General features: G+C 38.2%; 1 protein-coding gene across 1 annotated transcript; it reads right to left on the minus strand.

The window, feature by feature from the left end:
* Positions 1–595: 595 nt before the first annotated feature.
* Positions 596–15594, minus strand: LOC114272793 (NC domain-containing protein-like protein). The gene is made up of 3 exons (XM_082917199.1): positions 15207–15594; positions 14903–15101; positions 596–1488 (listed from the first exon to the last, which is right to left on the minus strand). Exons 2-3 carry the CDS (start codon positions 14994–14996, stop codon positions 800–802), a joined length of 783 nt encoding a protein of 260 aa, XP_082773325.1. The 5' UTR covers positions 14997–15101; positions 15207–15594; the 3' UTR covers positions 596–799.
* Between the last annotated feature and the right edge of the window lie 1598 nt (positions 15595–17192).

Here is a 17192-nt window from a genome sequence, read left to right on the forward strand (position 1 = left end):
TTGATAGTACTATAAGCTTCTGGATCATTCCTAGAATGAGGTTCTGCAACCCAACTTTCGATCCTCATATGCCTATGAGAAGGTTTAGTTAATTCGTATGTTTATCGAGCAAGTCCCAAGTGCCTAAATAGCTCACTGCTGAGCACTCTTACGCCGAAGATGAACAGGGCTAAGCAATCTGCCGAAGATGTGGGATGTAATAAACAAATCGATAGGGATGTGTTCCACCTCAGAGGGAAGCACCCATGCAAGCAGTGAATATTGGCCTGAGTAACACAAACATTGTTGAGAATCTAATGCCCTAAACCCCCAAGGCTTCCTGCACAAGATTTGTACATGCAAGGTGAGTTGGGGCCTAAGATCAAGCCGAAAGGTGTAGTCAATGGATAACAGGTGAATATTCTTGTACTCACATTTGTTGGTCCCAAGGGATGGAGAAGGTGACTGACAACAAGCGCAAACCCAAATTCCCGTGTAATAATTTTAGTAAGTTAATACTAAAATAAGAAGAAAATGAATCTAAAGTTTTTCATGATCAATGAAAAACACCATAAGAAATATAAGAAATGAAATTTAATAGTAACTTCCCATAACAAATCATGAATGCCAAGAACTTCATTTATTCACAATCAAGCAAATACTGTTGTCAACGTCCATGAACTAACTTTCTACACACAACCGTCATACGCACAAATTACCAAATGGATATGCAGTTTACTAATGTCAATACATACTTATTATTGATGCTAAGGGCTAGGCTATGTACACGGTTTCAATATTAAAACCGATGTAATTCACATCACCTAGCAATCTGTTGCTCAGAAACACCATCATCCACTACTTCTTCCTCACCACCAGGCCCCCAACCAAGGTTCACAGCCAGGTCCTCCACCGCTACCTTGATAACATCAGAACGAACACCAATATCGGTTGCATACCTACTCATGCAATACATACCAGCTGTTACTGTAGCCACACCAATGGGGCTTGGCATTAGCAACTTCAGCGGGGAAGAAATAAGTGCAGCCAAAGGAGCGCCGATGACAGAAGAGGCTTGCCCGCTTCTTCCAACCCCCGCTGTGTCAACTATCAAAACGCCCGTTTTACAGTACATCGCAAAATCCTCACAGTTGTTCTGAAAAACATCGTAATTTCCAAATCCGTTTTGAAGTAGGTACATTGCTCGGTGGATGACTGTCTCGGGTGGATCAGATGGTGCAGTGGTGCAAGTGCCGCCACGTACTTTGGCGAGGAAAACTGATGGGGTGACTCCATATTCAAAGCAGTAAAGAGAACCGTTTTTAAGGAAGCAATCCAGGCAGGTCAGTACTACCCCACTTTCGGGTTGCCTAAATCCACAGTCGGGAAAAGTGGGACAGGATGACGGGAGGTTGTATATTTCCTCGTAGGAGTTAGAAGAGGCCTCAGTGCTTGAATTTGCGTTACGGGGTGTAAAATGAACCACTTTGCTTCCCCCAACAAAGATACCTGTATCATTTGACAATTCAAAATAGAAAGGGAGGACATGAAATAGGCTATTGAGATGCCATCTTGCTCGTGCAAATCATGTAATGCAAAATGGAAAAGAAAATGAGAACCTCGTTAGCAGCTGTACAGTTTTTTTTATTAGGTAAGCACTTTTTCATAAAGCTTAAACCATGTGACCATGTATCACTGCTAAAACACAAGGAACCAACCATTACAACACTACTCTCATGCAAGTAATGAAAAAAAAAGACTTGCTCTGCCAAGAAAAACAAGAAATTAACTGTCACAGCAATCAAATAGACTAGAAGTCTAATAAAACCTGTAGAGAAACAATGATTACAAACTATAATTAAAACACCGCAGGCAGATTTAATTATTGATGGATAATGGAGCCACAACATCGAAAATTCAGATGTAACATTAAATATAATAAACATTAATTAAAATGCAACCTGAGCAATTTGTTTTCACAAAGGGGCCCGAAACCTATTAAGTGAGGGAAACAGACTATAGTGCATGAAAAACTCTTTATAGTTGGACATGATTAATCATCAATCATGTTAATTTTCATAACATCATAAAAATTTAATAGAAGTTCTTTCTTTTTGGATATATCATAATAGTTGCTCTTAGACTGTAACAAACTCCAAAGTCTGTTATGCGCCAGCTCATCACACCCCTGTGCAGTACGGTGCTTCCTTCCCAACTATCCATATCCATATATAAAAAGTAGCACAGAAGAAAGCATGGAACAAAATGTGCATCGACAATGAGTTCCTCATGAAATAAGGCCAGAGTGAAGAGGTTTATCTAGATCCATGGGGGGAGTCTATCCAAATGTGCCTGACCCATAGGTAGCACAATAAGTTGTTCCACTTCACCCATTCAATCCATCTTCTAACTTTCAGATCTAGAATGGGATATGCAAGACAGCTTGAAAGATCATGATTATGTAACCTTAAGATCCTAAAGGCACAATTTTGTTTTGGTAATACAAAGACACGTTATGATGAGAAACAGGCTACGAACAAAGCTTGAGGTAAATTTCTACTAGACCTTCAACCCATTTGATTTTAGTCATTGACATTTCAGTAATTACAATACAATGATGACAGAAAGGTTTTCATTTTCTCAGCAATTCTAACATCTATTTTCAAGATCCTAAATATGTGTTATGTGTAAGTGTTCCAACTATTACAATTTAGCATAAATCAATTTTTTTTGTGCACGCGCACTGGGCTTGGAGGAACCGTAAATCTAAGCAAAACATACTCACTTGATAATGTTCATAAGCTTAGAGCATTGTGATAAAAAGTTGGAAGTTGGAATACATTCGCTTCAGGATGTGAACCCAAGGGGAACGAACAACTCAACAAAACAAGTTAATAAAACTTCCACATACGATGCAAAGGCGCATGATAGTGCCTCAGAGATTGATGAAATTATACTCACAAAATCTTCTAGCTTAGCTGAATCTTATATGCAAGTACAAAATTCAACGAATATGATGAATTGATTAAATACTAGGTTCTTCCCCTTAAATAACCGCGTTGCGCTTGCCTCTGGATGTTTTGAAAAGTGAGCAAGGGGCGCCACATTGACGCCTGGGTCCAGTGAAAAATGGGTAAAGGTTTTCACGTTTTTCTAGACGAGAGCGGATAAAGAAGCTAGTTCAAGATTATAGGTTTAGGATAGCCACATGTAGGGCTGCAAATGAGCCGAGCCGAGCCGAGCCGAGCCGAGCTTTAGTATGTTTGGGCTTGTTTATTAAGATTTTAACGAGCTCGAGCTGAATAAAATATTAATGAACCGAGCTCAAGCCGAGTTGGCTTAGGCTCGACTCGAGCTCGAGCTTGTTCACGAGCCTTAACGAGCTAAAAAAATTATAAATTCATACTTGCATGTGAGACTAAAGTTACAATTAAAGCTTTGATTATACAATTATATATACAATATATATAAACATACTTAAAAAAAAGTCCATATTTTAATAAAATAATAATATCCACTACCACTATTATATAAATGTACTATCTATAGTTAACTATTATTTACATTTATATTTTTTAAATATATAAATAGCATATTTCTCTTATTTTTTATACATATTTTTATATTATTTAATATATAAATAATAAATATTAAACGAGCCAGCTTACGAGCCGAGCTTTAGAATGTTTGGGCTTGTTTATTAAAAATTTAACGAGCTCAAGCTCGAACTCGAGCTCGAGCTCGAAAGCAAAAAAAAAATTAATGAACCGAGTTTGAACGAGCTCGAGCCTGTTCGTGAACGGCTCTGTTCATTTGCAGTCCTAGCCACATGGAATATAGGAACTTGAACTAGTAAGATTATGGAATTTGGTAGATGTTATGATTAGGAGGAGAGTTAGTATCTCTTGCATACAATAAACTAAGTGGACGGGTGAGAAAACTTAGGAAATAGAGGATACTGGTTTTAAGCTATATTATAGTGGCAAGGATAGACACAGGAATGGGATAGGAATAATAGTTGTCAAGGGTCTTGTAGAAAATGTAGTTACGGTCATTAGGAAAGGTGATAGAATTATATTAGTTAAACTAGTTATTGAAGAGAATATAGTGAACGTTATTAGTGCATACGCCCTCCAAGCAAGATTAGATGATCATACTAAGAGAGTGTTTTAGGACCAAATGGGTGAGGTATTACAGGAGATACCCGTAAGAGAGAACCTAATTATAGGTGGTGATTTCAATGGCCATATAAGAGTAAATAAACTAGGTTATGAGAGGGTACATGGTGGGTATAGTTTTGGTGATAGAAATGAGACTGGAGAGAGTATTTTAGATTTTGCGTTGGCTAATACTATGTATAAGAAGAGAGAGGAGCATTTGATAACCTTCAAAAGTGGGTCAATTAGGAGCCAAATAGATTACTTTCTAGTAAGAAAAGGGGACCGTTTAAAATGCAGCGACTGTAAAGTGATTCTTGGAGAGAGCTTGACGTCTCAACATAGAATTTTGGTACTAGACTTATGCTTTAAAGGGCAATATGAAGTTCGGAAAGATAGTGGGCGTCGCAGCACTAGATGGTGGGACCTAAAAGAGAATAAACTAGACACATTTAAGAATAGAATGAATAAATAAGGTACTTGAGACTTGGAAGATAATGCCAACACTATGTGGAACTCAATGGCTAATTCTATGAAGAGAATCTCAAGGGAAGTTCTTGGAGAGTCGAAAGAAAAGGGACCAAACTTTAGGGAAACTTGGTAATGGAAGGAGGAAGTCCAAGCGGTAATAATGACAAAAAGAGAGCTTTCAAAAGTGGCAGAATGATAGAACTAAGGAAAATCTTAGGCGCTACAAATTGGCCAATAAGGAGGTCAAAAAAGTAGTGAGGGAGATTAAGTTGAAAGCCTATGATGACCTATACACTAGACTAGATAGTAAGGAGGGAAAGAAAAGGATATACAAACTTGCTAAGATAAGAGAGGAAAGCAAGAGATTTTAATCAGGTTAAGTGCATCAAGGGTGAGGACTCTAAGGTGTTGGTGAAGAATGAAGAGATTAAGGCCCCGTTTGGGGACTTACCTTTTTAGCCAAAAAGCCAAAAAGTTACCCTTTTAGCCAAAAAGCCAACAACTCATACAAAAAAGTCAAAGATTCTCTTTTCTCTCTACTTTTTGCAAATCTTTTCGTAATTAGCCAAAAAGTCATCCCAAACATATAAGTTTTTTTTACCTACTTTTTTAGCCAAATAGCCAAAAAGTTACTAAATTAGCATGTTCCCAAACGAGGCCTAAGGAGAGATGGAAAAACTATTTTGAGAAGTTAAATGAGGAACATGGCGGTAGGTCAAAAGGGGAGGAAGTAGGCAGTAATAAGAAAAACCAGGACTATAGGTTCTATCGTAGGATTATGGACTTTGAAGTGGAGTTTGCACTTAAGAAGATAAAATTGAATAAGGCTTTAGGACCCGATAATATATCTATTGAAACGTGAAAATGTTTGGGTAAGAAAGGAGTTGTTTGGTTGATTAGGTTATTTAACAATATTTTGTTGACTAGAAAAATGCCAGAGAAATGGAGAAAAAGTGTTTTAGTGTCAATATATAAGAATAAAGGAGACGTCCAGAATTGCAACTATAGAAGAATCAAGTTAATGTGTCACACAATGAAAGTGTGGAAGAGAGTGATGGAACGTCGATTGCGAGATATAACAGAGGTGTCAGAGAATCAATTTGGATTTATACCTGGTAAGTTAACAATGGAAGCGATCTATCTTTTGAGGAGAGTAATAGAAAAGTATAAAGAAAAGAAAAGAAAAGAAACATTCATATGATTTTTATCGATCTTGAGAAAGCATATGATAGAGTGTCTCAGGATATCATCTGGTGAGTGTTAGAAAAGAAAAGGATGACAAAAGGTTACATTGATGTGATTAGGGATGTGTATGACGGTGCGGTGACCACTATTAGATCACTTGCTGAAAAGACGAGTGAATTTCTAATTACTAGAGAATTACACCAAGGATCAACCGTAAATCCTTATCTTTTTGCTTTAGTTATGGATGAGTTGATGTGCAACATTTAGGATGATGTGCTATGGTATATGCTTTTTGCAGATAATATCGTGTTATTGAATGAGACTAGAGAATGAGTTAACACTAAGTTGGAGATTTGGAGAAAAATATTTGAATTTAAAGGATTTAGGATAAGCAGAACTAAGACAGAGTATATGGAGTGTAATTTTAGTAACAACCACAATGGAAGCAGAAGAGAAGTGAAGATTGAGAACCAAGAACTACCTAAGAATGAATATTTTCGTTATTTAGGATTGATTATCACAACAACTGGAGATTAGAGTGGATGTGGTCCACAAAATTAAGGTCAGGTGGTTTAAGTGGAGGAGTGCATCTAGAGTACTGTGCGATAAACAAATACCCATTAGACTAAAGGGAAATTCTATAGAACGGCTATTAGACCAACGATGTTGTATGGGACAGAATGTTGGGCAACTAAGAAACAATATGTAGATAAGATGAGTGTTGTTGCGATGAGGATACTAAGGTGGATGTGTGGCAACACTAGAAAATACAGAGTTAGGAATGAATATATTCGAGAATGGGTATGAGTAGCACCGATAGAAAATAAGTTAAGAGAGAACAGATTGAGATGGTTTGGTCATATACAACGGAGACTAACAAAGGCAGTACTGAAGAGATGCGATACAGTGACGGTAGATGATAGTGTTAGAGAAAGGGGTAGACCTAGATTGATGTACACTAGTGCAGTAAATAGAGATATGAATCTTCTTAATTTGACTAACGAAACAGCCGTGGATAGAGTCGAGTGGAGAAGAAGGATTCATGTAACCTATAAAACACGAATACTCCGATATGGCCCCTGTACGCGTGTCATATACGTATCGGATACGGATATGTGTCTGATACGGTGGGATACGTATCAAATACGGCGGGATACGTATCAAATACGGCAAAGAAGTATCCTATTTTTTTTTTTAATTTTTTGAATTTCGGATACGTTTGGGATATGCGAGGATACTTCAAGGATACACTCAAGATACCTTCGGGATGCGGCGAGGCGAAAAAATAATTTTAAAAACTTATAATGGGAGTCAAACAGTAAAATAACAAAATAATGTAAAATAAAACAAAAAAATCAACGAACTAAACCCTAGGTTCGCAAACAGCAACACCAAAGGAGGAGGAGGAGGAGTCTCTATCAACCAACCAAGCCCTAGGTTCGCAAACAACAGCAAGGAAGAGGAGGAGGAGAAGGAGGAGGAGTTGATCAGGTTCGTCTCTCTCTCTCTCCCGTTCGCTCCCTCTCTCTCTCCCTCTCACTCAATCTCTCTGGACAAATCTCACTCGATCTCACTCACTCTCTCTCTCTCCCTCTTGCTCTCGCTCTCACTCGATCTCTCCCTCTTCCTCTATCGTCTTACTCTCCTTTTCGATCTCCTATTTTTATAATACACATTTTATGTATTTTTTTAAATATACTCTTTAAGATCTATAAAATGAAATCAATATTAAATTTGAGATTATAGGGGAAATTTTTTCTCAATTTCTCAAGCAAAATTTACAAATTCTGAAAGTAATGAAATTTCATGGTTTTCACATTGGCCCCATTTGATATCATTTATATGTTAGCTTTTATACTTGTAAAATTTTAAATTATTAGTTTAAGAGAATTAAAATAAGTTGTAAATATGTTTAGAAATGAAAAAAGTTAAACCTATTTGGCTAAATAAATTGTTACATTTTTTTTTTTTTTGTGCAAAAAATATCAAAAATATAATTAAAACAAATATATGTCACTTTATTTGTTCATACATATTTAAGGATTTCAATTCTGCTAAAAAAAAACCCACATAATGTAGTTCAAAAAAATACATTGTCTTTTTTAGGCCAAACCACCTGAAAAATCAAATAAACTAAGTTTTATTTTTATGCATGCTAAATTACTAAAAATTGTAAAAATAATATTTTTTATGAACATATCCCCGTCGTACCCGTATCCTAATTTTTTAAATTTTGTCGTATCGCCGTATCCATATCATGTCGTACCCATATCCCGTATCCCGTATCCCGTATCCCATATCCATACTTCCTAGCATGTAACCGATCCCATTTGATGGGACTTAAGGCTTGGTTTGGTTTGGTTTGGTTTGGTTTATGATGAATTGATTATAACATGACAGGGAATCATTGCAATAGCTGCAAGCCTTGTCAAAATAGAGTACAAAATGTTTGATGTGAAGTTCTCCAAACCTAGAAAACATAATCAATTCCTACAGACATTTTGAAATTTTTCCTGAAATGATTCTTCCATGGGCCTATTTCTACAGTAAAATAGGTTACTATTCATGTTCCAGTATGAAAAAGAAAGAAATGACAACATTGATGTGCCAATTTGCCACAAGTAGACCAACCAAATGAAATTAAAAATAGGTATCAAACATTGATCAACATGCTTCTCTACATTTGTAGTGAACCAATTATTGGCACACACGGGCTTCAGTTGTAATGATTTCATGGCCAATGAACAGGATTGCAGGTTAAGAAGCAGCCACTATTAATCCCATTACTAACAACCCAAAAGATAGGATGCAAATCAGACCATTATTCTCCCATTAGTTGTCCTATGACCTTTATGTGAACTCAGAGAGTCGGAGAATGAAAGACCCAAAGAAACCCATGAGAGTGGACAAAAAATGAACCGATGCAATGTTGTTTTTGTACCATTTTCTCTAACCACTGAAAGACGCTCCTTGCTGTCCTATGTACCTATTTCTACCGGAAACATACATCTTCAGAGAGGCCATAAACTATAACAAGGATCATTTTATCATATGAATGAATGCACTCAATAAAAGTTCTTCATTCAGTTGTAGGATAAGGACACGAAACCCAAGACATCATCCATTACTGGCATATAAAAGTTCTACATTTTTAACTTAAATAGAGTCTTGTTTCAACATAGGAAATAAACATTTAAAACTAAACTTCCATATGGTTTCCAAAAAAAAAAGGGAATTTTGTGTTCCATACTCCCATTGACTTTGCTAGTAAAAACAGAACTTACAAACATCAAGTAGAATTAAGCGCAATCAAATCAAGGTTGAATAATCTAAGTTCCAATTCATTGGTATTTTAATTCAAATATTAGTTTCTTTCCTTTTCCAGCAATTTTTTCAGCAAATTAGCTCACCAAAAATTTAAAGTAATCCCTTCAAACCCACCGCAAATGGCAGAATTCCTTACTGACGAAATTTACAAAAGCATTTCAAAGATTAGAAAGACCTTAAAACCTCTCAATTGTGACAATTGCCACATTACCAAGTTGTTATTCCTCGGATACTAGTGAAAGATTGGTAAAGAGAGAGAGAGAAAAGAGAGAGACTGAAATGAGAGATTGATATATACAATGTCTGTTATTGTATTTGTGTATTTACAAAAGAATGAGCTCTCTCTCTTTATAGAGAGGAGAAGGAGACAATGGAGCACCGAAAGCATATAAAAGTGAAAGTGTGTGGTAGTGGGTGTTTGCCCTTTACAGCTACTGCACTATAGTGTGTATATTATATGTTAACGTGTTTGCCCTTTACAACTACTGCACTATAGTGTGTATATTATATGTTAACAGCCCCCCGCAAACTCAAGGAGGGTAGGCATCGACCAAGTTGAGTTTGGAAACAAGATCACGGAAGCGCCCAGGAGGATGAGCCTTGGTGGAAATATCAGCAGGTTGATCGACAGAAGCAATAGGGAGAAGATGAACAGTACCACGTGTAACATGCTGTCAAATGAAATGACAATCAATCTCAATATGCTTGGTGCGATCGTGAAAAACATCATTGTGAGCAATCTGAATGGCACTCTGATTGTCACAATAAAGAGAGGTAGCGCCAGAAGAGGAAACACCCATATCAGTGAGGAGCCAGCGAAGCCAGAGAAGTTCCTGAGTAGTATCAGCAAGAGCTCGGTATTCAGCTTCGGTGCTAGAACGGGCAGTGAGGGATTGTTTCTTGCTACGCCAAGTAAAAAGAGAATCCCCTAAGAAGAAACAGAATCCCGTGGTGGAGCGTCGATCCGTAGGATCCCCAGCCCAATCAGCATCAGAAAAGGCACGCAGTTCAAGAGAGGAGGAAGCAGAGTAGTGAAGACCATGGAACAGAGTGCCTTTGAGGTATCGAAGGATGTGGAGTAGAGCAGTATAGTGGGGAGTGCGAGGAGCCGACATGTACTGACTAACAATGTGAACAGCATAGGCAATGTCAAGAGTACCAAGGTCTTTCATCTCAAACTGACGGTAGAGAAAACGTTTGAGGTGGAGAATACCAGCTGCATCATTACCAGTGATAATCATATCATCCACATACAGAAGGAGGAGTGGTACTATGAGGAGTAGTCCGTATAAAAAGAGCAGAGTCATAGGAGCTAGAGGTGAACCCGAAGTCATGAATGGTAGAACTGAACTTAGCAAACCAAGCGCGGGGTGCTTGCTTGAGGCCATAGAGGGCACGCTGTAGTTTGCAAACCTTATGAGGGGGAAAAGTAGACCCAGGTGGAGGTTGCATGTAGACCTCCTCAAGAAGATTACCATTGAGGAAAGCATATTTGACATCCATTTGAAAGAGCTCCCAGTGGCGAGCAGCAGCAACAGCCAGTAAACTGCGAACAGAGGTAAGCTGAGCAACAGGGGAGAAGGTTTCCTCATAATCAATCCCATATTCCTGGTTGAAACCCTTGGCAACAAGACGAGCTTTGTAACGCTCAATAGAGCCATCAGAATGAGTCGTGATTTTGTAAACCCATTTGCAGCCAATCGCAGTTTTGCCAGGAGGAAGATCAATAAGATCCCATGTATAAGTTTTGTCCAAGGCTTGAAGTTCATCAGTCATAGCTTGCTGCCAAAGAGGATTAGTACAAGCCTCACGATAGGAGGTAGGTTCATAAGTAGAAAAGGCAGCAGACCCAACAATATAATCACGAAGGTGGATAGGAGGTTGAGTTACCCAGTGTGGTCAACCCGTAGGAGGATCGGTGGGAGGAAGAACCGGTGGAGAAGAAGGTGGTGCAGGGATAGGTGGACCTTCAGGGAGAGCAGTCTGGTCAGGAGCAGGAGTGAGCAAGGGCGTCTCAATGAAGGAGGAACCTGTATCAGAATCATCAGAGAAAAGATCTATGGAAGGATTAGTAAACAGTACATTAGTGGAAAGTGCAGGTAAGTGAAAGGAGGATAGGGAGGAAAACATTTGGTGCTCCCAAAAAACAACATGTCGGGAGATACGAAGACGTTTAGAGATAGGGTCCCAACAGCGAAAACCTTTATGTTCAATTCCATACCCAAGAAAGCAACAAAGACGAGAACGAGGTTCAAGCTTGGTGTGTTCATGAGATTGAAGGAGAACAAAGCAGGCAGAGCCAAAAACCCGAAGATTAGTATAGGGAGGGGGAGTGCCATGCAGACGTTCAAAGGGAGTTTGATTATGGATGACAGGGGTAGGAGCACAATTGATAGTGTAGACAGCAGTGAGGGCAGCTTCCCCCCAAAAGCTTTCAGGGCAGGAAGAAGAGAGAAGGAGAGCGCGAGTAGTGTCAAGAATATGCCTATGTTTCCGTTCAGCACGGCCATTTTGCTGGGACGTGCCAGCACAGGAACGATGAGGCAGTGTACCATGACTCTGAAGAAAAGAAAGGAAATCTGAATCCCGATATTCCATAGCATTGTCAGAGCGAAAAAGTTTGATGGATTTGGAAAATTGGGTGTGGATCATTTGGGCAAATCGATAATAAAGGGTTTTGAGTTCAGACCGAGTTTTCATGAGAAAAATCCAAGTAAACCGGGAAAAATCATCAATAAAAACAACAAAATAACGAGATCCCCCCATAGTAGTAGTAGGGGAGGGGCCCCAAATATCCGAATGTATAAGATCAAAAGGTGCACAGGAAACAGAAGTACTTTTATTGAATGATAAAGCAGGTTGTTTGGCAAGTTGACAGGGTATACAATCAAAAGTATCTGGAATTACATGACCCAATTGTCCACTAGAAACCAAAGACTTTTAAGCGATTAATAGAAATATGCCCTAAGCGACAATGCCAAAGATGAAAAGGAGATAATGAGGAAGCAGATGCAGGAGCAGCAATCTGAGGGGAGTTAGGAACATGAAGGTGAATGAGCTCATAGAGACGTCCGTGCTTACGGCCAATCCCAATAGTCTGCCTCGTCTGAGGGTCCTGCACCAAACAATGAGTAGCAGAAAAGGTGACAGTTAGACCAAGTTCACATAATTGACCAATAGAGATAAGGTTTAAGGTGAGAGCAGGGATATGATAAACTTGAGGTAAAGATAAAAAAGATGTGGAAACAGTACCAATATGACGCATAGTCATGAGAGAACCATCAGCAGTTTGAATTGAGGGAATATGAGGAGATGAAGAGATGGAAGAAAATATAGTTGAACTAGAGGTCATATGATTATAACAAGCAGAGTCAAAATACCAAGAAGAGTTACCTGGAATTACAGACAAAGCAGTAGGAGGAGGTGTACCAGAAGGGGAGAGAAGGTGTTTGAACATGGCCTCGACATCCGTTGGAGAAAAGAGAGGGGTTGACGGAGCAGGAGACTCAAAAAAACCCTCAGCGGCAGCAGCAGCAGTGTGATGAGACTGATTCCCGAAATGAGACTGATTCCCGGAACGATGAAAGTTCCTCCGAGGAGAACCACCGCGAGAAGAGTGGCTGTTGGAGGATGAGCGGGATGGATTGCGAAAACAATCCTGTTGCAGATGACCAGGACTAAGTTTGTTGCAGTATCGGCAGGTTCTGACGGGGCAATTGACTAGGAGATGTGTTGAAGGAAGGCCCCGATTCTGACAGTAGAGACAGGCAGTGGTCGGCTGGGTGAATGATGGCCGATACGGAGGAGTGGCAAGAACAGAATCTACATGATGAGTTTGGAGAGTACCAAGACGAGTTTCCTCTGATAGCAACTCAGAAATAGCTTGTTCCAGAGTGGGCAAGGGATGGCGATGAAGAAGAGAGGCACATACGGGCTCAAAAGATGAAGTGAGAGCCATGAGAAAGTGCACCAACCTTTGCTGATGTCGATAGGCAGTAAATAAAACAGCATCTTCTCGGTGAGGCCAAGTCGGTTCGGAAAGAGCAAGCTGGTCCCAAACGGAGTACATTTGAGAAAGGAAGTCATTGATGGACTGACTAGATTCTTAGCGCATCCGATGAAGTTGGCTCTGAAGTTGATATTGATGAGTAAGACCAGTAGTCTGGTATCGTTCTTTCAAAAAATCCCAGATGTCTTTTGCAGGAGTAGTGACAGAGTCAAGCTGAAAGCGACCAAACTGAAGACTGATAGAGGTAACAGAAGTATTTCGAAACCAGGTAATGATTTGGTAATTCTTATTGTCCCATTCCTCAAGGCGATCTTCATATGTAGGAGTAGCAGGAGAAACAGTGGTTTCAGCAGTGTCTTTCACCGGTTGGGTCATGTCCCCGGTGATAATTCGCCAGAGCTTCTTTCCTTTGAGGAAGGAAGACATGGCTTGGGCCCATAGAACATAGTTGGAACCATTCAAAATAACGGAAATGACGATCCATAATAATAGTTGAGTAGGGCTAAATTGATAGGAATAGACTTGTAGGAACAAAATTAGGTAAAACAGAGTGTACCAGTGAGTCCGGAAGGTCAAAAATAGCTAGGAAAGGTGGGCTGTATAGAGATGATGTCAGCAGGATGGAAAATGATGTCAACGGCGCACGTTAGCAGAGAGGGCGTGCGGCGCACGGTAGCAGAAAGGGCGTGCGGCATATAGTAGCAGAAGGGCGTGCACAGGTGCACAATAGCGAAACGGCGCACGCGCGGCTCACGATAGACGAATGGCGCACGCGGGTGCACGGTAGCAAGCGCGGCGCACGAAAGGGCAGAGTGGAAGGCGCGTGAAGGCGCGTGTGAGCGTGGCAACGGAAGCAGAGACGCGCCGAGCAAAAGGGCGGCGCGTGAGAGCGCGTGAGAGTGTTTCTGGTGACGGGCTTGGTGCCGTTGGAATCGTAAGGAGATTCCGAGCTGTTTGGTGTAGTTCCACTGTGTACGGGACTAAGCACCAAAATTGAAGAATGCCGGAATTGTATAACTGTGCTCTGATACCATGAAAGATTGGTAAAGAGAGAGAGAGAAAAGAGAGACTGAAATGAGAGATTGATATATACAATGTCTGTTATTGTATTTGTGTATTTACAAAAGAATGAGCTCTCTCTCTCTTTATAGGGAGGAGAAGGAGACAATGGAGCACCGAAAGCATATAAAAGTGAAAGTGTGTGGTAGTGGGTGTTTGCCCTTTACAGCTACTGCACTATAGTGTGTATATTATATGTTAACGTGTTTGCCCTTTACAGCTACTGCACTATAGTGTGTATATTATATGTTAACAACTAGGATGCTTTAATCAAAGAATCTACATGGCAAGAATTGCTTGCAAGCAAAGATAATCAACAGAGAGAGATCCTTCCTCCAACAAAGAGAAAATCAAGTAACAAACACCTCACAAACATCAGATTAACAAAACAAAGATTAAAAAGAAAAAAGAAAATCTTGAATTTTGGTAGACCACATCAAACATTATGGTAAAAATAATTCAGAACTTTGAGAAGAAAACCCTAATCCTAATTGTATCTGCATCGAACTACAACCCCAAAAATAATAAAAATAAAAAGATACAGAAAAACAGTAAAGGGTGGAAAAAATTTAAATTAAAAAAAAAACTCAGAAACTAGATATACAAGGACAACCCACATTGCTTGTTTCTGCAAAGTTCAAGAAAATCATCATTACTGGGTCAACACATACAAAGGAGAGAGTGAAAGAAAGTAGAGAGAGATTAAAAGGCTAACCATGGTGAGAGTAAGTGAAGACAGCTCTGTAAGTGTAGATGTGGTCTCCTGGCTTGATCTCACTTCTCTCTACCCTGTTGCTGATGAGCCCCATCTCAGCCCCTTCCTCCTCCCCTGCCCCTCTCTCTCTCTCTATCTCTGCTCACCTCTTCCCTAAAATGAGCCCCTTTGCAAGTCAAGTCGTTCCAGTTAATGACACCTGCAAAACAAAAGGCTTTATTAGTATTTTTTTTATTTTTTTGATTAATTAAACAAACAAATAATAATCTTTATTTTTGAGGAAAGAAAGACAATCAATAACAACCCAAATGGGATCAGAGAGAGATGATTGGCTGATCAAAGCATCTGATGAACTACCATCAACCCACCAAAAGATGAATGACGGTGGTGATGATGATGGTTTTTTTTTTTTTTTTTTGCATTGTTTTTGTTTTCATTTGTTTTTCTTTTTAACTTTTGACTGGTGGGGCTTGTGGAGTCAGAGAAAGGAAATGGGTGATAATGGATTCGAGTCGTTTCTGTGCCGATTTGGTTTTCGGGGAATCCAAGAAATGTTTGTTCCAACGGGTATAGAAATCCCAAACCCAAAAGCCACGTCGTTTTAGCTTTGTTTATTGTCGTTTCTTTCACAAAAGTTATGCCTTGCCTCTATCCCAACACGGTTCTCGTCTAATCTGTTTTTTTTTTTGTCCCATGGTGATCTAATTCTAGTTGGGGTCATTTTAAAATACAGTTTCGCAAAAAGTGATAAATTATGATATTTATAATATTAATTATTATAAATGTTATAATTTATTTTTTTAATTAAGTATATCTAAACACTATATAAAATATAATAAAAGATCTTTTGATTAGAGGTTCCAAAAATTTTACAAATTTTTTTATCAAATGTCTCACATGCGTGTAAAATTCACACTATGTTAATTCCATGTAGATCTCATATTCATGACATTCGATAAAAATTTAATAGAAAATTTCAGAACCTCTAATATTTTTGTATAATTAAAGACCTTATCTTTACTCTTCTCCTCCTCTGTAGGGGACCAACGCCCCAATCTCATCCCTTTCCCAATGCCCTCCAAGTTGTTTTGATTTCTATGGTCAAATAAGTGGTGATTATCCGATTATATAGTGTAAAATAGAAAATGATTGTTCAGTTGTTGATGACTGAAAAGGGGAGTATATTAGTTCTCAGAATTTCAAATGAAGGGGCTAAGGTTTTAAATAAAAAGAGGTTACAGTTTTGAACGAAGAGAAATGGATTAGGGGAAGGCATACAGCTAGAAGTGGTGGATCAAAAAAGGACTGAGATAAGGAATTAAGATAGTTGGGTGGATGGTGACAACAATAGGATGAGTGGAAATGGAGATGACAAAGAGGAAGGGATAGTGGTAGCTACCAGAGATGAGGGTAGCAACTGTTAGAAAGAGAGAAGATGGTTTTAGAGTTTTAGTAATTTAACTTAAAAAGTATAATGATATTAAAAAAAGACAAATATTAAAGAGTACCTTAGAAATATTATTTATTGGGATTGAGACCAAAAAAAAAAGTCTCGAAAATAAATATAAAAAAAATTAAAGAGTATAGTGATTGATTTTAATAATAAAAAAAATGCATTAAATTCAATAAAACATGTGTTGTGGGTTTAATTTTTTATTTTTTTTCTTGTGCGCTAAAAGCATTTGTTAGCCATAACCATTAAAAAAATTAAATGTGTGACGCTTAGTAACATTTTAATACCACGTATAATTTGAAATTAAAAGAAATTATTGGTCAACTTTGGTAGAATTACTAGGAGAAGTCATAATCAATATACATTTAATAAGATGTGCAGGTCAACTTTGCCTAGGCTCTTAGCCCTGTTTGATTGGGGATATGAAGATTCGGATTGGATATTATATCCGGTGGAGTTTATATATCCCATATTTGTAATTTTTTTTTGAAGGGGATATAATATCCGATGGGATTGTATATCCCCCAAAAGTGGAGGATATACAATACCAACCCCCCCATTATATCATATCCCCTTGGTTGGGATATGATGTAAAAAGTCCAATTTATCCTTTTGTTTATCTAACATAATATAATTTAATATATTTTTTTGAATTTAATATAATATAATTATTGAATTTAATTTAATATTATTGAATTTAATATAATATAAATATTATTGAATTTAATATAATATAATATAATATTATTTAATTTAATTTAATATAATATAATTTAATACAAATTTTGAATTTAATATAATATAATACTATTGAATTTAATTTAATTTAATATAATA

This window comes from Camellia sinensis, chromosome 2, assembly GCF_055761805.1.
Source record: "Camellia sinensis isolate YWXY chromosome 2, ASM5576180v1, whole genome shotgun sequence".
In the NCBI taxonomy this organism is placed as follows: Eukaryota; Viridiplantae; Streptophyta; class Magnoliopsida; order Ericales; family Theaceae; genus Camellia; species Camellia sinensis.

What these genes read in the sequence shown, in the direction of transcription:
- LOC114272793 (XM_082917199.1), bottom strand. Translation starts at nt 14,996, where the DNA reads ATGGGGCTCATCAGCAACAGGGTAGAGAGAAGTGAGATCAAGCCAGGA. An exon ending in CTTCACTTACTCTCACCATG is followed by an intron (nt 1,489 to 14,902) that starts GTTAGCCTTTTA and finishes CAAATGATACAG; the next exon opens with GTATCTTTGTTGGGGGAAGC.